The sequence below is a fragment of the Schistocerca nitens genome, chromosome 1, assembly GCF_023898315.1.
Source record: "Schistocerca nitens isolate TAMUIC-IGC-003100 chromosome 1, iqSchNite1.1, whole genome shotgun sequence".
Lineage (NCBI taxonomy): Eukaryota > Metazoa > Arthropoda > Insecta > Orthoptera > Acrididae > Schistocerca > Schistocerca nitens.
Genome location: NC_064614.1, coordinates 960632171 through 960658785, shown reverse-complemented (window position 1 = coordinate 960658785; position 26615 = coordinate 960632171). Strand labels below are relative to the sequence as shown.

Below are 26615 nucleotides of genomic sequence, written 5' to 3'. Positions count from 1 at the left end.
TTAATTTCAGAAACATTTGTAATCATATCAGTTGTTATTACAAAAGTGATATTTCATCGTTGCACTCCGTAAAACATTAAAAATTTATTTTCTTCGTAACAGAGATCTGAACAAATTGGTTGGTGGCGAAACTGTAGACTGCAGAGCGGTGAAATAACTGTTTCCCTGTGGCTTCTTTATCGTCCTCAATACATTCTGTTCAGAATGTTCCATACTTGCATTCTGTTGCAGATCTCTGAAACTGTTGTCAACTGAAACAAGAAAAAAGTGAGAATGACACAGAAAATTTTAAAAAGTTCCCAATTTTTTCTCACTAGAAACAGTGTTAACAATCAATTACGAAAAATGATTATCTCTTAATTTACCATCCACTACTAGACAATTATGGAAAGAATAAAAAATCTGTCATTATTGTACTATAGCATTTTAATTAATCAGAGACAAATTTACATTTAGTAACGTCTGCAGTTCTCTTGGTGCTATGTTAAATTCCGCTTCTTGTATCAAAACACGGCAGCTCGCAAAGCATCACTTCATTAGCATGCTAATGCAGAGGCAATTGCGACATAATCCTGTGACAGTGTGTCATTAACCAACCGAAGGCAAAACAAGTCAATAACTTTCGGAAGGGTTCATTCTCAGTAGAAAGATAAACGTGTATTTTCGTCACTTCTGCTGTTGCAAACCCACACCAATTCTTATTTTACCTGTCATAGATGGCACTTAAAACTATTACATTATTCAATGGTAAGAAAGCTTCGCATATTAACTGTATCACAAAATAATCTTCTCCTGGGTGCTATAATTTGCCAAACTCGTTTCGATATCTTGAACCTTTTATGAGATACTACAGGCGGAAGTGAGTGCACTACATACAATACACCTTTTTCCTGATTAGAGTCAGATACCGATCTCCTCCCAGGTACAAGAAAAAACAATACGTTAGCTACATTTCGTATGCAGCACCAAAGAAACTGGTATAGGCATGCGTATTCATTAACAGAGATATGTAAACAGACAGAACACAGCGGTGCCGTCGGCAGCGCCTGTATAGGACAAGTGTCTGGCGCAGTTGTTAGATCGGTTACTGCTGCTACAACGTCAGGTTATCAAGACTTAAAAGAATTTGAGTGTGATGTTAATAGTCGGCGCACAAGCGATGGGACACAGCGTTTCTAAGGTAGTGACGAAGTGGGGACTGTTGATGACGGGAAACATGTTGCCTGGTCGGATGAGCCTTGTTTCAAATTGTACAGAGAAGATGGACAAGTACGGGTGTGAAGACAACTTCATGAATCCATGGACCCTACATGTCATCAGCAGGGGACTGTTCAAGTTGGTGGAAGCTCAGTAACGGTGGTGGACCTGGGCGGTGACACGTGCGTAAGCATCCTGTCTGATCACCTGCATCCATTCATGCCCATTGTGCATTCCGACGGACTTGAGCAATTCCAGCAGGACAATACGACACCCCACAGGTCCAGAATTGCTACAGAGTGGCCCCAGGAACACTCTTCTGAGTTTAAACACTTCCGCTAGTCGCCAGACTACCCAGACATGAACATTATTGAGCATATCTGGGATGCCTTGCAAAGTGCTGTTCAGAGGAGATTTCCACCCCCTCGTGCTGTTACGGATTTATGGACAGCCCTGCAGGATTCATGGTGCCAGTTCCATCCAGCACTGCTTCAGACATTAGTGGAGTCCATACCACGACATGTTGCGGCACTTCAGCGTGCTTGCGGGGATCCTGCACGATATTAGGCAGGTGTACCAGTTTCTTTGGCTCGTCAGTGTAATTTGCGCCATACGTAAAATCGTAGCAACTGCTGCTTTTCGTTACAAACTATTCGAGTTTAGTGTGTAACGTTAGTTTATTTCGAAATATCACAGGCACTATGAATGCTAACGAAAAGGTAGGCAGTTCACCATGAAGCCCACGAATGAGGCAAAATGGAAATGGTCGGGAGGCCCCTATTCGGGGAAGTTCGGCCGTAGGTCTTATTTCATTCGACGCCACATTGGGCGACTTGCGCGCCAGTGATGAGGATGAAATGATGATGAGGACAACACAACACCCAGCTCACGAGCGGAGAAAATCTCCAACCCGGCCGGGAATCTAACCCTGGCCCGCTTGCATGGGAGGCGAGCACGTTACCAACCTGCTAAGCAGGCGGACACGAATGAGGTTATAAAGTTGATCATACAATGTAAACTTTCACAGCCGGTATTGTCTTCACTTAAAACTTCCGGGCTGATAGGCCGTGGTCGAAGTATAAAACTATCTCCTGACGTTTCGTCTCCGACTGCGGGAGACATCCTCGGAGGTAAAGCGGCGAACTGCGAAGAGAACTCGAGGAAGCGCTGATTATATAGGCAGTACAGAGGGCGCCACTGTCTGTCACGTGGCGTCGGCTATGAGATTGTCTCTGGTAATGCCAACATTCTAGATTGAAAGTAATCGATCGTCACGCTTGCGGTGCAACGTTGACATCCAAATTTTATCCAGTTTACCACCTTCGTCTTTTCTGTTAAAATTAATACGATGTTTATCAATCTCGATAGCCTCTCTATACAAGCGTGCATAATAATGCGAGCTTTTTGATATGACGCTCGTCTCGCTGAATTTTATTTCATGATCACCTTCCTGGTAAACATGTTCCGCTACGGCCGATTTATCCGTGTGACCCAGGCGGCAATTCCTCTTATGTTCGACAAGACGGGTGTTCACACTTCTCTTTGTGGTACCGATGTAAACCTGTCCACAACTACAAGGAATTTATAAAGGAGGTTATAAAGTGCTAAAATAATTTTTTTATCGAATAGTTTCTTTAAAAACTTTTTGATGCAGATTCACAGCTGCCGGCATGTTCCGGCAGTACAGCGAGGTGGCCACCGGCCGTACTGAAGCCAGCAAAGGGCGTTGCGCCCGTTGCCGCCTGTGCGCTCGTAGCCGCCGCTGTCGTGCCGCCAGTGTGTGTAGTAACATTATGCTGGATAACAAGAGGATGTTCTTCACGCTGCTTCAAGTTGCCTCACGCTGACCATCTCTGTGAGGGCAATTTTTCTTTTTGTGGGCACCCTAATACGTTACTTTTGTCAGTGCGCCGGAACGTTGTATGCCACACGAAACTTTAAGTCAGAAATTTCCTCACCGGCCTCACGCTAACTGTGCATGGTAGCAAGTGAGGAAAAACGTGTGGGACAGCAATTTTTGACACCGTCCACTTTCTAAAACGTTTCTGAGCCCATCTACATCTACATTTACATGGATACACTGCAAATCACATTTAAGTGCCTGGCAGAGGGTTCATCGAACCACCTTTACAATTCTCTATTATTCCGATCTCGTATAGCGCGCAGAAAGAATGAATACCCATAACTTCCGTACGAGTTCTGATTCCCCTTATTTTATCGTGGTGATCGTTTCTCCCTATGTAGGTCGGTGTCAACAAAATATTTTCGCATTCGGAGGAGAAAGTTGCTGATTGGAATTTCTTGAGAAGATTCCGTCGCAACGAAAAACGCCTTTCTTTTCATAATTTCCAGCCCAAATCCCGTATCATTTCTGTGACGCTCTCTCCCATATTTCGCGATAATACAAAAGGTGCTGCCTTCCTTTGAACTTTTTCGATGTACTCCGTCAGTCGTATCTGGTAAGGATCCCACACCGCACAGCAGTATTCTAAAAGAGGACGGACAAGCGTAGTGTAGGCAGTCTCCTTAGTAGGTCTGTTACATTTTCTAAGTGTCCTGCCAATAAGACACAGCCTTTGGTTAGCCTTCCCCGCAACATTTTCTATGTGTTCTTTCCAATTTAAGTTGTTCGTAATTATAATACCTAAGTATTTACTTGAATTTACGGCTTTTAGATTAGACTGATTTATCGTGTAACCGAAGTTTAACGAGTTCCTTTTAGCACTCATGTGGATGACCTCACACTTTTCGTTATTTAGGGTCAACTACCACTTTTCGCACCATTCAGATATTTTTTCTAAATCGTTTTGCAGTTTGTTTTGATCTTCTGATGACTCGCGCCATTCAGGTATTTTTTCTAAATCGTTTTGCAGTTTGTTTTGATCTTCTGGTGACTTTATTAGTAGATAAACCACAGCGTCATCTGCAAACAACCGAAGACGGCTGCTCAGATTGTCTCCCAAATCGTTTATATAGATAAGGAACAGCAAAGGGCCTATAACACTATCTTGGGGAACACCAGAAATCACTTCTGTTTTACTCGATGACTTTCCGTCAATTACTACGAACTGTGACCTCTCTGACAGGAAATCGCAAATCCAGTCATATAATTGAGACGATATTTCATAAGCATGCAATTTCACTATGAGCCGCTTGTGTGGTACAGTGTCAAAAGCCTTCCGGAAGTCCAGGAATACGGAATCGATCTGAAATCCCTTGCCAATGGCACTCAACACTTCATGTGAATAGAGAGCTAGTTGTGTTTCACAGGAACGATGTTTTCTAAACCCATGCTGACTGTGCGTCAATAGACCGTTTCCTTCGAGGTAATTCATAATGTTCTAACACAATTTATGTTCTAAACTCCTGCTGCATATCGACGTTAACGATATGGGCCTGTAATTTAGTGGATTACACCTCCTACCTTTCGTGAATATCGGTGTGACCTGTGCAACTTTCCAGTCTTTGGATACGGATCTTTCGTCGAGCGAACTGTTGTATATGATTGTTAAGTATGGAGTTAATGCATCGGCATACTCGGAAAGGAACCTGATTGGTATACAGTCTGGACTTGAAGACTTGCTTTTATTAAGTGATTTGAGTTGCTTCACTACTCCGAGGATATTTACTTCTACGTTACTCATGTTGGCAGCTGTTCACGTTTCGAATTCTGGAATATTTACTTCGTCTTCTTTTGTGAAGGCGTTTCGGAAGGCTGTGTTTAGCAACTCTGCTTTGGCAGCACTGTCTTCGATAGTATCTCCATTGCTATCACGCAAAGAAGGCATTGATTGTTTCTTGCCGGTAACATACCGGGTGATCAAAAAGTCAGTATAAATTTGAAAACTTAATAAACCACGGAATAATGCAGATAGAGAGGTAAAAATTGACACACATGCTTGGAATGACTTGGGGTTTTATTAGAACCAAAAAAAATAACACCCCATATTGCTAGATGCGTGAAAGATCTCTTGCGCGCGTCGTTTGGTGATGATCGTGTGCTCAGCCGTCACTTTCGTCATGCTTGGCCTCCCATATCCCCAGACCTCAGTCCGTGCGATTATTGGCTTTGGGGTTGCCTGAAGTCGCAAGTGTATCGTGATCGACCGGCATCTCTAGGGATGCTGAAAGACAACATCCGACGCCAGTGCCTCACCATAACTCCGGACATGCTTTACAGTGCTGTTCACAACATTATTCCTCGACTACAGCTATTGTTGAGGAATGATGGTGGACATATTGAGCATTTCCTGTAAAGAACATCATCTTTGCTATGTCTTACTTTGTTATGCTAATTATTGCTATTCTGATCAGATGAAGTGCCATCTGTCGGACATTTTGTGAACGTTTGTATTTTTTGGTTCTAATAAAACCCCATGTCATTCCAAGCATGTGTGTCAATTTGTACTCTCTATCTACATTATTCCGTGATTTATTCATTTTTCAATTTTATACTGACTTTTTGATCACTCGGTACTTCACATACGACCAGAAACTCTTAGGATTTTCTGCCAGGTTTCGAGACAAAGTTTCGTTGTGGAAACTGTTTTAGGCGTCTCGCATTGAGCTCCGCGCTAAATTTCGAGCTTCTGTACAGGATCGCCAGCCCTTTGATGCTGTCCAAAATGTAGAACCACGTATTACGTAACTTTTTTCCTTGTGTTTACCTCAATGAACGATCTCTATTGTTTTTATGATTTGGGAAATTCATTTTAATTTAACCTTATGATCGGATGTCCTTCCTGTTGCCATGGTCGTCAGTTAAATCTGTGGGAAGGGAGTCGTGTGCACAAACTGTCTGTGGATCATGTAAACTTTGTTTTGTGTGTTATCGAATTTTAACAGGTTGTGTATCGTATTTTCTGAGGCAGAGATTGGGGCAAGCCGAACATTTGCATTAACGAGCGTGGTAAACGACTAAAACTTCTATCAGGTTGGCAAATGTGTAGTGAGTGATACCTCTCATTCCTTGAATGAGACGTATCACTTCCTCAAATACGTATGCCAGAGAAAAGATGTTCATGACTGAAAGTAGTCGCTAAGTGGTGAACACCCCACTGGTCTAACGATCCAGTGACTGTACGGAAGTGCGTGGTAGTCAGACGACCCTACCTGCTGAGATGGAGATATGAGTTCCATGAAGCGGACGGTGCTTCGGGCTCCATGGAATCTAAGAACGTGAATATCAAAGATAATAAAGATTAAGGAAAGGCAAACCTACGTTTCTAGCATTTGTAGACTTATACAAAGCTTTTGACAATGTTGAGTGGAATACTCTCTTTCAAATTCTGAAGGTGGCAGGGGTAAAATACAGGGAGCTAAAGGCTATTTACAATTTGTACAGAAACCAGATGGCAGTTAAAAGAGTCGAGGGGCACGAAAGGGAAGCAGTGGTTGGGAAGGGAGTGAGACAGGGTTGTAGCCTCTCCCCGATGTTATTCAATCTGTATATTGAGCAAGCAGTGAAGGAAACAAAAGAAAAGTTCGGAGTAGGTATTAAAATCCATGGAGAAGAAATAAAAACTTTGAGGTTCGCCGATGACATTGTAATTCTGTCAGAGACAGCAAAGGACTTGGAAGAGCAGCTGAACGGAATGGACAGTGTCTTGAAAGGAGGGTATAAGATGAACATCAACAAAAGCAAAACGATGATAATGGAATGTAGTCGAATTAAGTCGGGTGATGCTGAGGGAATTAGATTAGGAAATGAGACACTTAAAGTAGTAAAGGAGTTTTGCTATTTGGGGAGCAAAATAACTGATGATGGTCGAAGTAGAGAGGACGTAAAATGTAGACTGGCAATGGCAAGGAAAGCGTTTCTGAAGAAGAGAAATTTGTTAACATCGAGTATAGATTTAAGTGTCAGGAAGTCGTTTCTGAAAGTATTTGTATGGAGTGTAGCCACGTATGGAAGTGAAACGTGGACGATAAATAGTTTAGACAAGAAGAGAATAGAAGCTTTCGAAATGTGGTGCTACAGAAGAATGCTGAAGATTAGATGGGTAGATCACATAACTAATGAGGAGGTATTGAATAGAATTGGGGAGAAGAGGAGCTTGTGGCACAACTTGACTAGAAGAAGGGATCGGTTGGTAGGACATGTTCTGAGACATCGAGGGATCACCAATTTAGTATTGGAGGGCAGCGTGGAGGGTAAATATCGTAGAGGGAGACCAAGAGATGAATACACTAAGCAGATTCAGAAGGATGTAGGCTTCAGTAGGTACTGGGAGATGAAGAAGCTTGCAGAGGATAGAGTAGCATGGAGAGCTGCATCAAACCAGTCTCAGGACTGAAGACCACAACACCAATAAATCTATTGCAATTGTTAATTATCAAGTTGACTATCAGATCTGTTATGAATGTAGTGCAGAGAGGCAGTAAGCCAGTTGGTTGCTGTCTTCATTTATCATCTACAGAGTTTTAGTTAAAAAGGAGTGTTCAGGTGGCAACTTATTTAATGTTTGATGCATGAGGTGAAGTTGCAGGAAGAAGGCACACGGATTCAGGACATAGATAGATGGACCCTGATTGATAACGCTTAACAGTGACCGAATATTCAGGTAAGCAACATTCATTATATATAAAAGGAGTGTTCAGGTGGCAACTAATTTAAGTGTATGATGCATGAGGTGAAGTACAACAAACCACCACGCAGCCCAACCCAACCTGAAACATTTCAGATGTACAGAACCAACAGACATTAATCTGGCTCGTCTCCCATTCCCCCAAGAAAGCACACTGGGGTTCTAAGTCTTACGAGCAGGTCCAGCTGAATTCTATGAGCAGTGTAAATAGACTCCTGGCAATGCGGCTGATGGGATTGGTTAACTCTACGGAAATTGAATAACAGTGAACTTTACTGACTGGTTTCACGTCGCTACCAGCTTTAGGTACCCTACAGGTTTATGTCAAAGTGCAATACGTCAATAAAGGTGATATTTCTAGGTCGGTTACTTATAACATTTCATCGAACGTCTGTTCTGTATGTTCAATAAATGCAATATTACCCGCTAGCTAAAGTTGATGGCAGCCAGGAATCTGTCAATTATGGTTTATACGTGAAGACAGCGGGCCAATGTGGCCGAATGGTTCTAGGCGCTTCAGTCTGGAACCGCGAGGCCGCTACGGTCGCAGGTTCGAATCCTGCCTCGGGCATGGATGTGTGTGATGTCCTTAGGTTAGTTAGGTTTAAGTAATTCGAAGTTCTAGGGGACTGATGACCTCAGATGTTAAGTCGCATAGTGCTCAGAGCCATTTGAACCATTTGAACGTGGAGACAACAGCGGGCTGCAGCAGCAGCAGAGGAAGCAAAGTAGCTTCCATGAGCCTGCAACAAGAGCCATCAGCCAGAGCGTTTCTGCAGCCTCAGGAGGAACTTTCATTGTTAAAGTTCCTGGATTAGCCACTGTCATTAAGTAGCGACCATGCGGAATTAGTGCCTCTGTAACTAGTCGTTAGAAAGTGTAATGTGTACATTCAAAAACAAATGTAATTTCCATGTAATTTTGCACACTCGATACTCAGATTATATTGTACCCTTACATTATTTTCTTCAAAAATTTCTCCAGTCAAGATATGAGTCAGATTCGGGTCTATTGCATTTCTTCAGGTATTATAGGAACGTCAGACTAATCACATAAGCTCTTGGAAGAAAATATTAGTCTCCCCTTTAAAAGGCCATAGTGATCGCCTTGGAACGCTGTAAGTGATGTAGAAATGGTGCCTCCGCTGTAGTAAGTCGTGTCACTGAAGTGGTGTGTAAGTCCCTATCGGTTGCGTGGGATCAGCGCAGTACGGTGGGTTGACACAGAATGGCAGAAACAAGCAGCTTTCTTGGTATATCAAGGCTGACTGCCTAACGAGTCTACAAGGAATAGTGTACCACCCGCAGTCACGTAAGATGATTGGTCGTAAACAGACTCCAAGCGACAAGGAGAAAAACAAGTTAGTGACAATCGATATCAAACTCGACAGGAATTGTTGCAGTCAATGAATATAGATCCATCTCCAACGGTTTCCCCAATTGGAGGTACTGTAGGTGAAAATCCGGAACATGTTTTGGCATACATAAAGCTATATGTTGTTGTTGGTTGTTTTTTGGGGGAAGGAGACCAGACAGCGAGGTCATCGGTCTCCTCGGACTAGGGAAGGACGGGGAAGGAAATCGGCCGTGCCCTTTGAAAGGAACCATCCCGGAATTTGCCTGGAGCGGTTACGGAAATCACGGAAAACCTAAATCAGGATGGCCGGACGCGGGATTGAATAAAGCTATATGAAAAGTGACTGGTTGCTTTATTTCTTCAAATACTTTTAGTTCAGGGCCACGAGTTCGATCATCATTAACATGGATGAATTATCAAGTTCACGCGTATTTTAACCCAATGGCGATGATTTTTCAACAAAACTAAAACGTTTTTGACACAACTGTTAATGTGTCAGGATTGGCGAGGAAGGGAAAGCAGTGGGCACCCGTTGAGGTGAAAACATATTTTAAGTGCATGGTTGTTTAATGCTGTACAGAGGAAAGGCAGACCTAGAGAACTGAATGGTTCTGCTGCTCAAGAGAGCAGGAGAGGAGAGCGTCTGATAGGGCCGGAAGCTGCCGGCAGAAGAGAGCACACGGCGTGTCCGCTCCCAGCAGCTGGCTGCGGTTCCACCCCCACGTGACCGCCTCAAACACTCCCTATTGGACAGCCAAGTGGTAGGCGCGCAGTTCGGTAGCGTTATGTCGTCAGCAACACGTGGGTTTAGCTAGTGATGGTTCAACACGTGAGTTTCAAAGAGGTTCTGTCCGGTTTTGTGTGACTCATATGCTGCAACTAGCCGCCTGGCAGACGACACTGGCGAACAGCAAGTGAAAAATAAAAATCAGATTTTATACTAGCTGTTAGATCCATTTAGTAACGGACCCCACTGCACACAATATTAAGAGCATTTATTCCTTCCACAGAAGGAAGATATAATAAAAGAAATGCTGTAATAAAAATCATTAGTATTCTACTGGTGTCTATTGCTGTTGATGGCTGTGTATAATCAAATACAACCATATCTACCAAGGAGCTTCGTACTAATTTTATACGTGTAAACTCAAGAGCATGCTGCAGAGATCTGTTTAGGAAACTGGCGTCATTAACTATTTCTTCCCAATACATTCATTCCTGAATGAAACTTGTCATTAGAAATATGTCTCTTTCTCAGACCAACAGCTCAGTTCATAGGTTCAATATTAGAAACAAGAAGAATCTTCACAACGATTTAAAGTCACTTATTTGGTCCAAGAAGATATCCATTATTCAGGAACAAATATTTTCAATAACTTGGCGGCAGCCATAAAACGTTGAACTATAAATAAAGTTCAGTTTAAGAGCATCCTACAGGATTTATTGGTGTCCAACTACTTCTACTCCATTGATGAATTTCTTAGTAGAACCAACTGATGTGTGTGTGTGTGTGTGTGTGTGTGTGTGTGTGTGTGTGTATGTGTGTGTGTGTGGGGGGGGGGGGGGGGGGGCGCTTCAGTCTGGGACAGCGCTGCTGCTACGGTCGCAGGTTCGAATCCTGCCTCGGGCATGGGTGTGTGATGTCCTTAGATTAGTTAAGTTTAAGTTGTTGTAAGTCTAGGGGACTGATGGCCTCAGATGTTAAGTCCCATAGTGCTTAGAGCCATTTGAACCATTTTTGTGTTTGTGTGTGTGTGTGTGTGTGTGTGTGTGTGTGTGTGTGTGTGTGTGTGTGTGTGTGTGTGTGTTACTAACAATATCAGTATGTAATAATCCGAGTATTAGTGCAATTGGACTTCTGTACAAATTCAGTGCAGTAATGCGACCATTGTAAATAACTAATGTAATACTGATTTTTCTATTTAGCGTTTATTACCACATAAATGAAAATATTTTAAAACGTTTGTATTTATTCCACATCCATGACAGTCTTTCCATTTGGGATATGTGTAAAGTACATTAAGACGTTTGTTTTTCATTGTAAATATTTATTATGTGCTCCTGTTTTCCTGACATGTTCTACGTCCTGGAGGATCTTCTAACTATGGATCAACTGGAACGAAAAGTACACCAAAACGTAATCTAATTTCATCTTATTGTCATCTTGTTACACTGCTTATACCATCACGCAGTATTAGATAGCCACGTAAAAACGTGTTTATTGCATATCAACTTTGACCACGCTCCGCCGAATGACATGCTTCTTTGCTGATGGGCCGATGTATATAAACAATTGTAAAATATTTTGTCAGTCTGAATAGGTTCGTGTTTGGAACCACCGCATGAAATGTTGCAAGAGCTGGAGTGAACCCAGTTTGTAAAATGCATACCTTCATCTCAGCCGTTAAAACTCAACTAGCAGTTCAAAACCATTCGTGTAGTTATGCCGTATCATGTTGTTAGTTCTGCAGTCCAAAAGCTCTAAGAAACTGATTCTCGGCTCCCCAGCTATCGCAACTATTACCAGCTACATTTTTGTTGGTTCGTAATCAATTCACTTTTCCAGCTGCTTGCAGGCCAGCCATTGTCTCGCAGTATGATAAACACCCTTAGTGAGATTGTATATAAGCTTTGTTTAGACGCATATAAGCAGTAAGTATTACATAATGTTTAACTGATATATAAGAAGGGCTTCAAATCAAGGTTGTTATTTACAAACGCTTTTACCCTTCGATAACATTCTTGTCGGGTCCAAAGCCAGATCGTACAATCATCCAGATGCAACATTTTAGCAGTCTGTCTGGCCCCATCTGTTTGCTAATCTGAGCGTAACCGATTCATGCCGTGAACGACAGCCCTTTTATAAGCCGACGAGAATATCTGTTGTTAATACTCCATAGTCGCATTAACCCTTTCATTATGACTGATAGTGTTATGTACCGGTCACAATAAATTTCAGACGTAACGCGACAAATATTTGTTTCAATAGTTATAATCTGTTTTATCTGCTTTCAAAGTTCCATTAGATTTCAGTAGGGAACTGTAGATTTAGTCTGTCAACAGAGAAACTAATGTCAGTACTACACCGCTCGTTTATCAAGAAGCAAAATTGTACTTATGTCTCCTGAATGAAGTTGCCATTTGGAATAATCAGTGTCAATTTTATGCTTATTACCGGTGTTTTATATGCATCAAGTGGTAAAAATTTCAAATTTTATTTGCATATTGCAGAACTATTTCCAGTGCAATTTTCCTCTAATAATGTTTTATAATTAGCTAAAAAAATCAAATAACGTACTGACCGAACGAAACAAAATCATTTTATGGAAACCTAAAAGCAACGTTTGAAAGGAAATTGCATTGTTCGGTATTGTAGCGCAATACAGCAGAGAGGCGCTGACAGACTGGAATTTCGACATAAGCCGTGAAGCAAACCAGAATGGCTCGAGTTGGCAAGCTCCTTACCAGAAAACGAAGTTCCAGATTTGAGTCCCGTTCCTGGGATAGGTCATATGACTCCTCACTTGGTTGTTGCTTAGGTCTAACGATTGTCAAGCCCAAACCTAATGCATTTCTGTATTTGCAACGCATATGATAAAATTTTGATTATCGCTTCTCCATAGCAACGGTTACAATTATCATGTCTAATAATATATTAACCATAACCCATCATCTTTCTGGAGACCATCAGGGACAGTATTTCAGCTTCCGATACTCCGGCCTTTAAACGTGTAGCCACCTTCAAGGCGGTTCAGTGATTGAATTCTGAGTATCCAAGGGTGCCTGTGTATAAGATAACACGCTGTTTTTTTACCGATTCTATCTGATTATAGAGGCATCATTCCTTGAAAGGGTAGTAGGACACTTGCGACTCCGGACATTTGCGTTTTACCAGTTCCAAAGAGTTGGGTACCCTTGCCCACTTCTCTTCCCGCCCCTCCTCCCAACCCAATCAGGCCCCAAGGCCTTCTGCTCACTACAGTGGTTATGTGTATCGTAAAGTGAAGGAATTTAAAGCAGGTTTCGCTATGAGGGAGTGCTTACAACAAAATCGGAGCATTGCGAGGGAAGGACGCATTCGAAGGACCGGGAAGTGTTTTAACTTGTCAGATCATCTCTTTGGACCACCTGATGCAACTGTCGAAGTGAAGTAGCAGGTGGAGAGGGCGAAGAAATGGGCTGGAGAAGAAACCACCCAGTTACCCGAGATATACATGCCTGAAATGGAAAATCTTAATAATAAAGGTTATGACTTCGTTACAGTGATACCTAACTCAGAATATACGAGGAGGACCACGTCTCGTCAGCGAAGTCACCCGCGGGGGAACAAATAATAGCCCAAGAACTTTTACGAAATTGCCCTTCATGAAGATCTCTTAAAATGGGAGATGGCAGCAGTTAAAACGCCTTCCCATTTTTATGGATGGAACATTTAAGAGCTGTAGCAAGCAGTTTGCAAAGCTCTATAACATACACAGAGACATAGGAGTCCCGAGTGACGAAATAAACATTCTTCCTGTATTTACCCTGCACGCCAATAAGGAGGAAGACACATATGTTCGCGTGTTTCGTCTGATTAAACAAGAATTTTCTCAGTGGTGTCCTAGAGAAGTGAACATCAATTTTGAGGCTGCTACGATATCGGTCCTTCGCCAAATTTTCCACTCAAGAGAAATAAATGGATGTTACTTTCAGGTGAAAAAGATTTATAGAGAAGGCTTCAAAATCTCTGTCTAGGACTACCGACAGAGAGAAGATTTAAGCTTTCACGTCAGCATGTTTGCAGCGCTGGCATGTGTAAAACTAGAGAAGCAAGTAATGGATGAGATAAGCACAAGTTCCTGATGACGAAACGCTCTGCCAATTTTTGGACTACTTTGTCGACAACAGGTTACGGAATGAGGATATCGCAATAACAATGTGGAACTGTTACGTAGAAAGGCACTGAACGACGAATTCCGTTGAAGGGTTGCACCGCAAAGTAAATTAGAGTCAGATGATTAACCGCTTCAGTTGTAAATAATTTGATTGGTTCAAAATAATGCAATAAAATAACTAATATTTTTGGAAACCCTCACTTGTTTGGTGGAATGCGTGAAGAAGGATGCGGAGCTCACAAGCCGCATCTACATGAAGTTAGAGATGCATCTTGAAAGAAAGAAGAGAAAGAAGAAATACTTGAAGCTGGACTATAGCATAGAGAGAACAGTACAGACGGAGGGAGGGTGGAGCTATATTTATGCCTGGAACAACTCATTACGTATTTACATAGTCGATGGTATTGCTTTAGTTGCTCAAAAGCTTCAAATATTTCGATTTCTGGATACTGAAAAGAAGTTTTATATTTCGGCAGAATGGAATGGTAGTTGGAAATACTTTGGCATTAGGTGGAACTACTATATCTAAAATACATCTATGCAGTGGAGCATCTTCAGTAATTATATCAGTATTTGCGTTTGGCAATGTGATTACAGGAAGCCGAAATGTGGAAGGAGGAGGCCCGCTTACGTACTGACTGTGTCGGGTAAGATGTGGAGACGGAGACGTGAAAGCGGACACGACGAATACAAGGGAGGGCCGCCCTTGTCTTGATAGATCGCTGCTCGAACTACTTGGCGAAGGGGGTGACTGCAAATGTCCGGCAAATCCTGCCGACCGCAAATGTCCGCTATCGTAACTGTCTGGCATTCCATTAAAACACGCAGTGCACATACAAATAAAGTGCTTAGCTCCATATATTTGTGTACGTCGACTAATCTTCGTAACGTAATGTCGGCATTCGAAGAACGCTATTAGATATCCTCAGCTTGAAGTAATGTGGAGCAATTCAGATTGTGAACTCCACTTAACAAAGAACATGGAATCTGCTCAATACTAACGCTGATGGGTCTCATTATCGTAAGCTGGTAACCGCTTCATGGTACAGGAAGAAAATTATTGCGCAAGTAATGGAAGATTAATAATTTGTGACTTTTACCCCATTTCTAAAAGCCACAATGCACATTAATGAGAAGTCTTCATCGTTACCGAAAGGTGAGTAGATTCGACGTTGTGCACGTGATCGAATGCTTTGAGAACCTCCGTATAAATTGTTCTGCTGAAGGAATTTATGTGCATACCGTCAAGACTCAACTACGATTTAACTCTTCCAGGCATATACCCTCTTGTAGCAACAGATCCTCTCTATATGAATTGCATACGCTTCAGCTCAACTCCAACCCTTCTGATTTCACGAAGCAATTTCTTTCATCGTTTAATTTCCTTAGAAATCATCTTGCTACACATAATCTGAAGAGGGGCAGCAGCCTCTTCAGTCGTTGCAGGGGCAACAGACTGGATGATTGACTGATCTGGCCTTGTAACACTAACCAAAATGGCCTTGCTGTTCTGGTAATGCGAACGGCTGAAAGCAAGGGGAATCTACAGCCGTAATTTTTCCCGAGGGCATGCAGCTTTACTGTATGATTAAATGATGATGGCGTCCTCTTGGGTAAAATATTCCTGAGATAAAATAGTCCCCCATTCGGATCTCCGGGCGGGGACTACTCAAGAGGACGTCGTTATCAGAAGAAAGAAAACTAGCTTTATACGGATCGGAGCGTGGATTGTCAGAACCCTTAATCGGGCAGGTAGGTTAGAAAATTTAAAAAGGGAAATGGATAGGTTAAAGTTAGATATAGAGGGAATTAGTGACGTTCGGTGGCAGGAGGAACAACACTTTTGGTCAGGTGAGTACAGGGTTATAAATACAAAATCAAATGGGGGTAATGCAGGAGTAGGTTTAATAATGAATAAAAAAGTAGGAGTACGGGTAAGCTACTACAAACAGCATAGTGAACGCATTATTGTGGCCAAGATAGACACGAAGCCCACGCCTACTACAGTAGTACAAGTCTATATGCCAACTAGCTCTGCAGATGACGAAGAAATTGATGAAATGTATGATGAGATAAAAGAAATTATTCAAGTAGTGAAGGGAGACGAAAATTTAATAGTCATGGGTGACTGGAATTCGAGAGTAGGAAAAGGGAGAGAAGGAAACATAGTAGGTGAATATGGATTGGGGCTAAGAAATGAAAGAGGAAGCCGCCTGGTAGAATTTTGCGCAGAGCATAACTTAATCATAGCTAACACTTGATTCAAGAATCATGGAAAAAGGTTGTATACATGGAAGAACCATGCAGATACTAGAAGGTATCAGATAGATTACATAATGGTAAGACAGAGATTTAGGAACCAGGTTTTAAACTGTAAGACATTTTCAGGGGCAGATGTGGACTCTGACCAAATCTATTGGTTATGAACTGTAGATTAAAACTGAAGAAACTGCAAAAAGGTGAGAATTTAAGGAGATGGGACCTGGATAAACTGAAATAACCAGAGGTTGCACAGAGTTTCAGGGAGAGCATAAGGGAACAATTGACAGGAATGGGGGAAAGAAATACAGTAGAATAAGAATGGGTAGCTTTGAGGGATGAAATAGTGCAGGCAGCAGAGGATCAAATAGGTAAACAGACGAGGGCTAGTAGAAACCCTTGGGTAACAGAAGAAAATTGAATTTAATTGATGAAAGGAGAAAATATAAAAATGCAGTAAATGAAGCAAGCAAAAAGGAATACAAACGTCTCAAAAATGAGATCGACAGGAAGTGAAAAATGGCTAAGCAGGGATGGCTAGAGGACAAATGTAAGATGTAGAGGCTTATCTCACTAGGGGTAAGATAGATACTGCCAACAGGAAAATTAAAGAGACCTTTGGAGAAAGGAGAACCACTTGTATGAATATCAAGAGCTCAGATGGAAACCCAGTTCTAAGCAAAGAAGGGAAAGTAGAAAGGTGGAAGGAGTATATAGAGGGTCTATACAAGGGCGACGTACTTGAGGACAATATTATGGAAATGGAAGAGGATGTAGATGAAGATGAAATGGGAAATATGATACTGCGTAAAGAGTTTGACAGAGCACTGAATGACCTGAGTCGGAACAAGGCCCCTGGAGTAGACAACATTCCATTAGAACTACTGAAAGCCTTGGGAGAGCCAGTCCTGACAAAACTCTACCATCTGGTGAGCAAGATGTATGAGACAGGCGAAACACTCTCAGACTTCAAGAAGAATATAATAATTCCAATCCCAAAGAAAGCAGGTGTTGACGGATGTGAAAATTACCGAACTATCAGTTTAATAAGTCACAGCTGCAAAATACTAACGCAAATTCTTTACAGACGAATGGAAAAACTGATAGAAGCCGACCTTGGGGAAGATCAGTTTGGATTCCGTAGAAATTTTGGAACACGTGAGGCAATACTGACCTTACGACTTATCTTACAAGAAAGATTAAGGAAAGGGAAACTACGTTTCTAGCATTTGTAGATTTAGAGAAAGCTTTTGACAATGTTGATTGGAATACTCTCGTTCAAATTCTGAATGTGGCAGGGGTAAAATACAGGGAGCGAAAGGCTATTTACAATTTGTACAGAAAGCAGATGGCAGTTATAAGAGTCGAGGGGTAGGAAAGGGAAGCAGTGGTTAGGAAGGGAGTGAGACAGGTTTGTAGCCTATCCCCGATGTTATTCAATCTGTATATTGAGCAAGCAATAAAGGAAACACAAGAAAAGTTTGGAGTAGGTATTAAAATCCATGGAGAAGAAATAAAAACTTTGAGGTTCGCCGATGACATTGTAATTCTGTCAGAGACAACAAAGGACTTGGAAGAGCAGCTGAATGGAATGGACAGTGTCTTGAAAGGAGGGTATAAGATGAACATCAACAATAGCAAAACGAGGATAATGAAATGTAGTCGAATTAAGTCGGGTGATGCTGAGGGAATTAGATTAGGAAATGAGACACTTAAAGTAGTAAAGGAGTTTTCCTATTTGGGGAGCAAAATAACTGACGATGGTCGAAGTAGACAGGATATAAAATGTAGACTGGCAATGGCAAGGAAAGTGCTTCTGAATAAGAGAAATTTGTTAACATCGAGTATAGATTTAAGTGTCAGGAAGTCGTTTCTGAAAGTATTTGTATGGAGTGTAGCCACGTATGGAAGTGAAACGTGGACGATAAATAGTTTAGACAAGAAGAGAATAGAAGCTTTCGAAATGTGGTGCTACAGAAGAATGCTGAAGATTAGATGGGTAGATCACATAACTAATGAGGAGGTATTGAATAGAATTGGGGAGAAGAGGAGCTTGTGGCACAACTTGACTAGAAGAAGGGATCGGTTGATAGGACATGTTCTGAGACATCGAGGGATCACCAATTTAGTATTGGAGGGCAGCGTGGAGGGTAAAAATCGTAGAGGGAGACCAAGAGATGAATACACTAAGCAGATTCAGAAGGATGTAGGCTGCAGTAGGTACTGGGAGATGAAGAAGCTTGCACAGGATAGGGTAGCATGGAGAGCTGCATCTAACCAGTCTCAGGACTGAAGACCAGAACAACAACAACATATAATCTAACTTTCTTCGTCCTCGGTAAGATCCATCAACCCACATAGCCCTCAGGCTTGTCACACGATTGCTTTCTCTCCGTACCAAACACCATTAACATAAAAATCAACCACGTGAAGATAATATGTCTCATATCGTCTGCATTTCTTTTGATCACTTAAAGTTGTATTAGTTCGTCCATTTTAGTAGTTGGCCACAGACGTAATAAGTGGCTGTGGATTGTATTATTTTTAGAAATACAGCAACCAGCCATACTTTTATGTATTTTTATTTACGGTAGTACGCCTTCAGGGCTTTCTCTCGTCTTAGAATGACGTAATACGTATTTTAATCTTCAGTTACCACAACGTTAAAAATATTGACAGAAATTTGAATATTGTAACTGCCCTGAGCAAAATAACAATTTTATTTAACTACTATGTATCGCGAATTGTATGTTTACAATATATTATTCATTAGATGCATTTATTTTTTATTCTGCTTGTTGCTTCCATTTTCAACATTTATAATTGTGCCACAAACACATTTTCTTTGCAGCATTGCACAAAATCAGCGTAGTATCCGCCATATTGCCGGCTGACATATTTGTTAACATCCGAAAATATGTCTATGGTCAAAGTAATTTTTGTTTACAGTTTCTGTAACTACTACAGAAGTCAGATGGGTGTATACCTCAATCCTGTGGCGCCTAGCGTCCACTACAGTGGACAACTGTTAACGTTCGTTTCTTTGGCGTTTTCAATCAGCTCTGAGGCTGAAAATGAACCCAGCCCACTTCACTGACAACTGCCTAACGGTGTTGTGTCCTGCAAGCATTTGCAGCTTCAAGACTGATTGTAAATGTCAGAGAAGTGACCATAAAAAGCTGTCCACTGCAGAGCAAATCATGCATCATAGGATTAAATATTTTCAATTTAATTTAACTCATATATGTCTAAGAAACTGAGTAAGAAACTGAATTGTATATCAGAGAAACTGAAGAGCTGAAATTGCTTAGCAATCAGTATATTCCTGATAGGCAGTTTCAAGTTCAGTCATAAAAAGCTTAAATTATATTTAAAATAGTTAATGTATACTCACAACTGCCTTCAGCAGTAGTTACAGATAGCGCAAACTGCTGAAGCTGAGTAAGTGTTTGTGGAGACCCAGCAGCTAAGGTGTGGTTCAAAATGGTTCAAATGGCTCTGAGCACTATGGGACTTAACTGCTGAGGTCATCAGTCCCCTACAACTTAGAACTACTTAAACCTAACTGACCTAAGGACGTCACAAGCATCCATGCCCGAGGCAGGATTCGAACCTGCGACCGTAGCGATCGCGTGGATCCAGACTGTAGCGCCAAGAACCTCTTGGCCACTCCGGCCGGCCTAAGGTGTGGGGAAGTGAACTAAATGTCTGAGGAGGAACGGGGAAACCGACCCAGTATTCACCTAATGGGATGTGGGAAATCGCCTAAAAACCACATGTAGGAAGGCGGGCAAACCGACGCCTGCTCCTTAATACGTCGAGCGGATTCGATGTGCCGGCCTGTGTGACCGAGCGGTTCTAGGTCCTTCAGTCCGGAACCGCGCGACTGCTACGGTCGCAGGTTCTAATCCTGCTTCGGGCATGGATGTGTGTGATGTCCTTATTTAGTTAGGTTTAAGTAGTTCTAAGTTCTAGTGGACTGATGAGCTCAGATGTTAAGTCCCATAGTGCTCAGAGCCATTTGAACCATTTTTTGATTCGATCTGGGGCCGACATACCTCTCCGTCGCGGGAACGGTGGCGTTACCACGCGCGGTTACCTTAGCGGGTAACCGCAAACAAAGCAAAACTGTGACCATAAATATAATTTTCCGATCCAAGCAATCATGTCAGTCGACAACACGTTGGATACTGCGCTGTATGTAAAAGTATGTGTGCCACGATTATAAATGCCGATTTGGAGAAATAACAAGCAGAATAGATAATAAGTACTTCTAACGAGTGACATATTGCAAACATACAACTCGTGAAATGTAGTAGCTGAACGAAACTGTTATTTTGCGCAGAGCAGCTGCAGCATCCAAACTGCAATCTATGTTTTTAACGGTGTGCTAACTGAAGATTTAAATACATATTATGCAAATTTAAGATGGGCGAAAGCCATAAATGTGGACTGACATAAATAAAAAATTGGCGAGCTGCGAGTAGACAGTTCATCCATCCCGAGAATCGATAATATCGCTGATTTTTGTCTGTCAGCGACATTGATACTGGAAAGATACCGGTCCTGTGAAGTCCAAGACTTTCGAGAATGTTTTAACTTTAATTTTCAAGTCCGATAACAAAGGAAATCTTTTTTGTAATATTATTTCAAACTAGCAATTTTCCATTTATTTGCACTGTGAAGCCTTTCTTCTTGATGTCACTACTGTAGGCCAACGGGAAATATCCTATAGGTTCTGACGAGTGACATAAATGACTGTGATGTACAGACGAAAAATCGGGTAACAAATGACAAGAAACTTCTTCGTGTAATGTAATTACACATTAACAAATTTCGATTTTCTCATTTTGTTGTACTGTGAAACCTTGCTTCGTGGCAAATTTCATGATTCTCGGTCAACGTAAAGTACACTACACGTTTTGATGAGTTAGTTTACGAGTACGAAAATATGTGACATAAATGGCCGCATCTATTGATTGTATTGACTTAGAAACTTCAGTTTTTAACACTGCCAAGCAACCGTAGACCTTAGTGTGTGATACAGGAAGAGATACAAAATGGAATAGGGCTAGTAATGTGAATTCCTAAGGGACCAAATTGCTTAGGTCATCGGTCCATAGACTTACACACTACTTAAACTAAGTTATGCTAAGAACAACACACACACCCATGCCCGAGGGAGGATTCGAACCTCCGGCGGGAAGGGCCGCGCAGTCCGTGACAGGACGCCTCAAACCGCGCGGCCACTCCGAATAGGGGTAGTAATATGGAATACTATGATTTCTCGCCTTATAAGTGCTGTACTTCTAATATCTGCTTAAAAACTGCGGTCAGCAACTGTAAACTGCTTTGGGATGCATTCGTATTACAGCTGGTAGCCACTGCGAGTGAGTGAAGCCGTTTTAACGAATTCACTAGGACGCATAATTGTTGCAGGTTACTGGTTTTCAGTTTCATTCTTGTCATAATACATAAATTATTAATGTATTTTGTAAACAGACGTTTAGCTAATACATTAAGCTGTAAAATGGCATGTTTGTTGGCTATTTAAATTTAATTTTCGATTTTATTTGAGTTTCTGAATTTCAAGATGGCTGTCTCACTAATATGGAATACTAATATTCCATATTTGTACCGTACTTTCACAAGCTGTTTCACTTATAGGAAGTGGCTCAGAAATGACATCACGAGCTCGAAATCAGTGGGATGAGTCTGCTACGCAAATAGCAATTAAAAAGTCACAGAAAATAAAATAGTCACTTCAGAAATCTGGATGTTATAAATCTCGTACGTGAAACCATGTCAAAACCTTGTGCCTACCTCCACATACCTCCCACAAGATGCAACAGCCGGATAGAATTTACATGAGTCCTTTGAAAGCCTATTATTCTCAGCTGATATGCGTATGGATGAAGGAAAATGCACGTCCAGTAACAAACATGGACATCGCCGAACTGAATGGGAAGGTCTACCCCAAGTGCCAAACAGTGGGTTTAGGGTGACAGGAATACACCTGTTAAACCCTAACATTTTCACGGATGCAGTTTTCATTGCCAGGAATGAATGGATAATTAAAGATTTACCTAATGATCCAGTCAATGTACCATCTGCAGGAGCCGTGGCTTCTAAAGGTGGAAAGGCTAATATTGAAATCGACAAAGGAAAATTTTCTGCCTCTTCTGAAATTATACCTTGACAAATCTCACCCATTCAACAAATTACAGAAGGGGCCAGGCGCTAGCGGAAGAAAAGCAGGTCCTTCAGCAGTCATAACCTCGTCTCCATACAAGAGATCTCTTGAAATATCGACGACAGCTACAAATAAACCGGAGACAAAGAAGCAGGGACCACCAAAGCCTAGGAACAAGGAATCATCTGTTTCTGAGGGTGATGTTTTTAGTGTGAGTTGATTCGTGCACCCTGGATAACAGTGTACCCACTAATGAAGATGGCAATTGTCTCCTTTGCTCAGGTAAATTTTCGCAGCACAAGGCAGAGGAAGAGTGGGTAAACTGTCTAATGTGCGAATTGTGGGAGCACACTTAATATGTACGTTATGTTAAAGGACGATACGTGTGTGACTTCTACAAGCGAAATTATTTAGAGTAAGGAATTTAATAGGTGAAAATGGTATATTTCATGTATTGTTCTATTGTGTTATTACGTTTTCTAGTGTTTTCATTGACAATGAATCGTTAGATTTTCCATTATTTGTTTTAACTTTAACCAATTTGAAACGAATGGAGTATTGCATATTTGCACCCCATAATTTGGAGTGCCAAAAATGTCAAACTTTATGTTAAGCCGAATTTAACGATGTTCCTAATGTAGTATGTATTGAAAACATAGGAAGCATTAAAATATATCCCACTGTATGTATTGCACATGTTTTGTTTGCTTAATGTGAAAAACTGAGAAATTTATGAACAAAAAAGGAAATGGTATTCCGTATTTATACCACTTGCTCTATTCATTTCTACTTGATGCGTCTACCCTTTTCTTAGGAAGATAGTACACTACTGGCCATTAAAATTGCTACACCAAGAAGAAATGCAGATGATACACAGGTATTGATTGGACAAATATATTACACTAGAAATGACATGTGATTACATTTTCACGCAATTTGGGTGCATAGATCCTGAGAAATCAGAACCTACAACAACCACCTCTGGCCGTAATAACGGCCTTCATACGCCTGGGCATTGAGTCAAACAGAGCTTGGATGGCGTGTACAGGTACAGTTGCCCATGCAGCTTCAACACGATACCACAGTTCATGAAGAGTAGTGACTGGCGTATTGTGACGAGCCAGTTGCTCAGCCACCATTGACCAGACGTTTTCAATTGGTGAGAGATCTGGAGAATCTGCTGGCCGGGGCAGCAATAGAACATTTTCTGTATCCAGAAAGGCCCGTACAGGACCTGCAACATGCGGTCGTGCATTATCCTGCTGAAATGTAGGGTTTCGCAGGGATCGAATGAAGGGTAGAGCCACGGGTCGTAACTCATCTGAAATGTAACCTCCACTGTTCAAAGTGCCGTCAATGCGAACCAGAGGTGACCGAGACGTGTAACCAATGGCACCCCATACCATCACGCCGGGTGATACGCCAGTATGGCGATGACGAATACACGCTTCCAATGTGCGTTCACCGCGATGTCGCCAAACACGGATGCGACCATCATGATGCTGTAAACAGAACCAGGATTCATCCGAAAAAATGACGTTTTGCCATTCGTGCACCCAGGTTCGGCGTTCGGTACACCATCGCAGGCGCTCCTGTCTGTGATGCAGCGTCAAGGGTAACCGCAGCCATGGTATCCGAGCTGATAGTCCATGCTGCTGCAAACGTCGTCGAACTGTTCGTGCAGATGGTTGTTGTCTTGGAAACGTCCCCATATGTTGACTCATGGATCGAGACGTGGCTGCACTATCCGTTACAGCCATACGGATAAGATGCCTGTCATCGGGACTGCTAGTGACACGAGGCCGTTGGGATCCAGCACGGCATTCCGTATTACCCTCCTGAACCCATCGATTCCATATTCTGCTAACAGTCATTAGTTCTCGACCAACGAGAGCAGCAGTGTCGCGATAGGATAAAGAGCAATCGCGATAGGCTACAATCCGACCTTTATCAAAGTCGGAAACGTGATGGTATGCATTTCTTCTCCTTACACGAGGCATCACAACAACGTTTCGCCAGGCAAAAAATGAGAAACAGGTTGGAAACTTTACTCACGTCAGCACGTTGTAGGTGTCGCCACCGGTGCCAAACTTGTGTGAATGCTCTGAAAAACTAATCATTTGCATATCACAGCATGTTCTGCCTGTCGGTTAAATTTCGCGTCTGTAGCACGTCATCTTCGTGGTGTAGCAATTTTAATGGCCAGTAGTGTATTTTAACAGACAGACTCACAACAAAGTGATCGAATAAGGGTAACTTTTTTTACCGATTATCTATGGAATCCGAAAAAAACATAAAAATTAGCTGGTTGCTGCTTTCCTTAAAATAATTTAATGTTTTTAAAAACTCTAATTTATAAAATCTGTGTTCGTGAAGAGTAGCCACCAAGCTGTTGCCAGCCTACGCATAGTCTGAGGGGACGATACAGCGAAGAAATAAAGCACCTGTGCCTGGGCGCACTATTTTCCTCTAGAGGAGGAGTGAGGTGTGTGTATGTGACTGTACTATAGTGTATCGTACTAAAATGCAGGAGGATCTGCAACGAATTGACGCATGGTGCAGGGAATGGCATTTGAACCTCAATGTAGATGGTTCAAATGGCTCTGAGCACTATGGGACTTAACATCTTAGGTTATCAGTCCCCTAGAACTTAGAACTACTTAAACCGAACTAACCTTAGGACATCACACACATCCATGCCCGAGGCAGGATTCGAACCTGCGACCGTAGCAGTCCCGCGGTTCCGGACTGCAGCGCCTAGAACCGCATGGCCACCGCGGCCGGCCTCAATGTAGACAAGTGTAATGTGATGCGAATACATAGAAAGAAAGATCCTTTATCATTTAGCGACAATATAGCAGGTGAGCAACTGGAAGCAGTTAATTTCATAAATTATCTGGTAGTAGGCATTAGGAGTAATTTAAAATGGAATGACCATATAAAATTAATCGTCGGTAAAGCAGATGCCAGACTGAGATTCATTGGAAGAATCCTAAGGAAATGCAATCCGAAAACAAAGGAAGTAGGTTACAGTTCACTTGTTCGCCCACTGCTCGAATACTGCTCACCAGTGTGGGGTCCGTACCAGATAGGGTTGATAGAAGAGATAGAGAAGATCCAACGGAGAGCAGCGCGCTTGGTTACAGGATCATTTAGTAATCGCGAAAGCGTTACGGAAATGATAAACTCCAGTGGAAGACTCTGCAGGAGAGACGCTCAGTAGCTCGGTACGGGCTTTTGTTGAAGTTTCGAGAACAAACCTTCACCGAGGAGTCAAGCAGTATATTGCTCCCTGCTACGTATATCTCGCGAAGAGACCATGAGGATAAAATCAGAGAGATTAGAGCCCACACAGAGGCATACCGACAATCTTTCTTTCCCCGAACTATACGAGAGTGGAAAAGAAGGGAGAACTGATAGGGTTACTCAAGGTACCCTCCGCCACACACCGTCAGGTGGCTTGCGGAGTATGGATGTAGGTGTAGATGTAGATGTGTGTGTGTGTGTGTGTTACCTGGAGGCTCTCTTCCATACGGAGCGGCATGACTTGTCGTGTGCCACCTTGGTGCCGTCTGGGCACAGTGTAGGGATGTCCGGCGAGTTGATGAACGAACGGAAGGCGATGGGAACTGCCGGCAAAGCCACCAACTGCGGGTCGCCACTCTTCTGCTCTGCCGGTCGAACGACTCCGCGCGTCAGCCCTGGGTCCTCTCCAGCCAGCCTACCATTTTCGGCTTTGCCCTGCATTCGCTTGACTTCCTGCATCAGTAGCTGTAGAAACTGAGAGCTCAGATCGGCAGTTCGCTGTGGCGCGAGCCTTTGAAAGTCCTCACTAGTCACAAACTGCGGTGCCATCCACCAAGGCCTCGGCTCACTCAGGGCAGTCGCGGCCTCGCGACCTCGGTCCTTCCGTAAGACGACGACGTAGTCCGCCAGCGATGACTCCTCTCGACGGTGCGCCGACGGGATGGGGAGGGAGAGCCGCGTCGGCCCCTGTTGCTGCTCTTCTCTGTGCCCCAGCAGCCCACTCTGCTGGTCGCCCCACGCCGGCGCGGACACGAGGCCGTCGGCTGTGGCGGCCATAGCCACCAGCAGGACCAGCAACCTGGTCAGCGCCATGGCCGGAACTGCGGCTAAGGCTCCGGA

General features: G+C 42.5%; 1 protein-coding gene across 1 annotated transcript; it reads right to left on the bottom strand.

Moving 5' to 3' along the window:
- On the bottom strand, positions 1-26615 carry LOC126237443 (uncharacterized). Its single transcript, XM_049947565.1, has 2 exons — positions 25984-26615; positions 1-251 (listed from the first exon to the last, which is right to left on the bottom strand). The coding sequence occupies exons 1-2, from the start codon at positions 26586-26588 to the stop codon at positions 248-250; spliced, it is 609 nt and encodes a 202-aa protein (XP_049803522.1). The 5' UTR covers positions 26589-26615; the 3' UTR covers positions 1-247.

Bases quoted from the DNA above. Each gene is read 5' to 3' on its own strand.
- LOC126237443 (XM_049947565.1), bottom strand. From the start codon at position 26,588: ATGGCGCTGACCAGGTTGCTGGTCCTGCTGGTGGCTATGGCCGCCACA.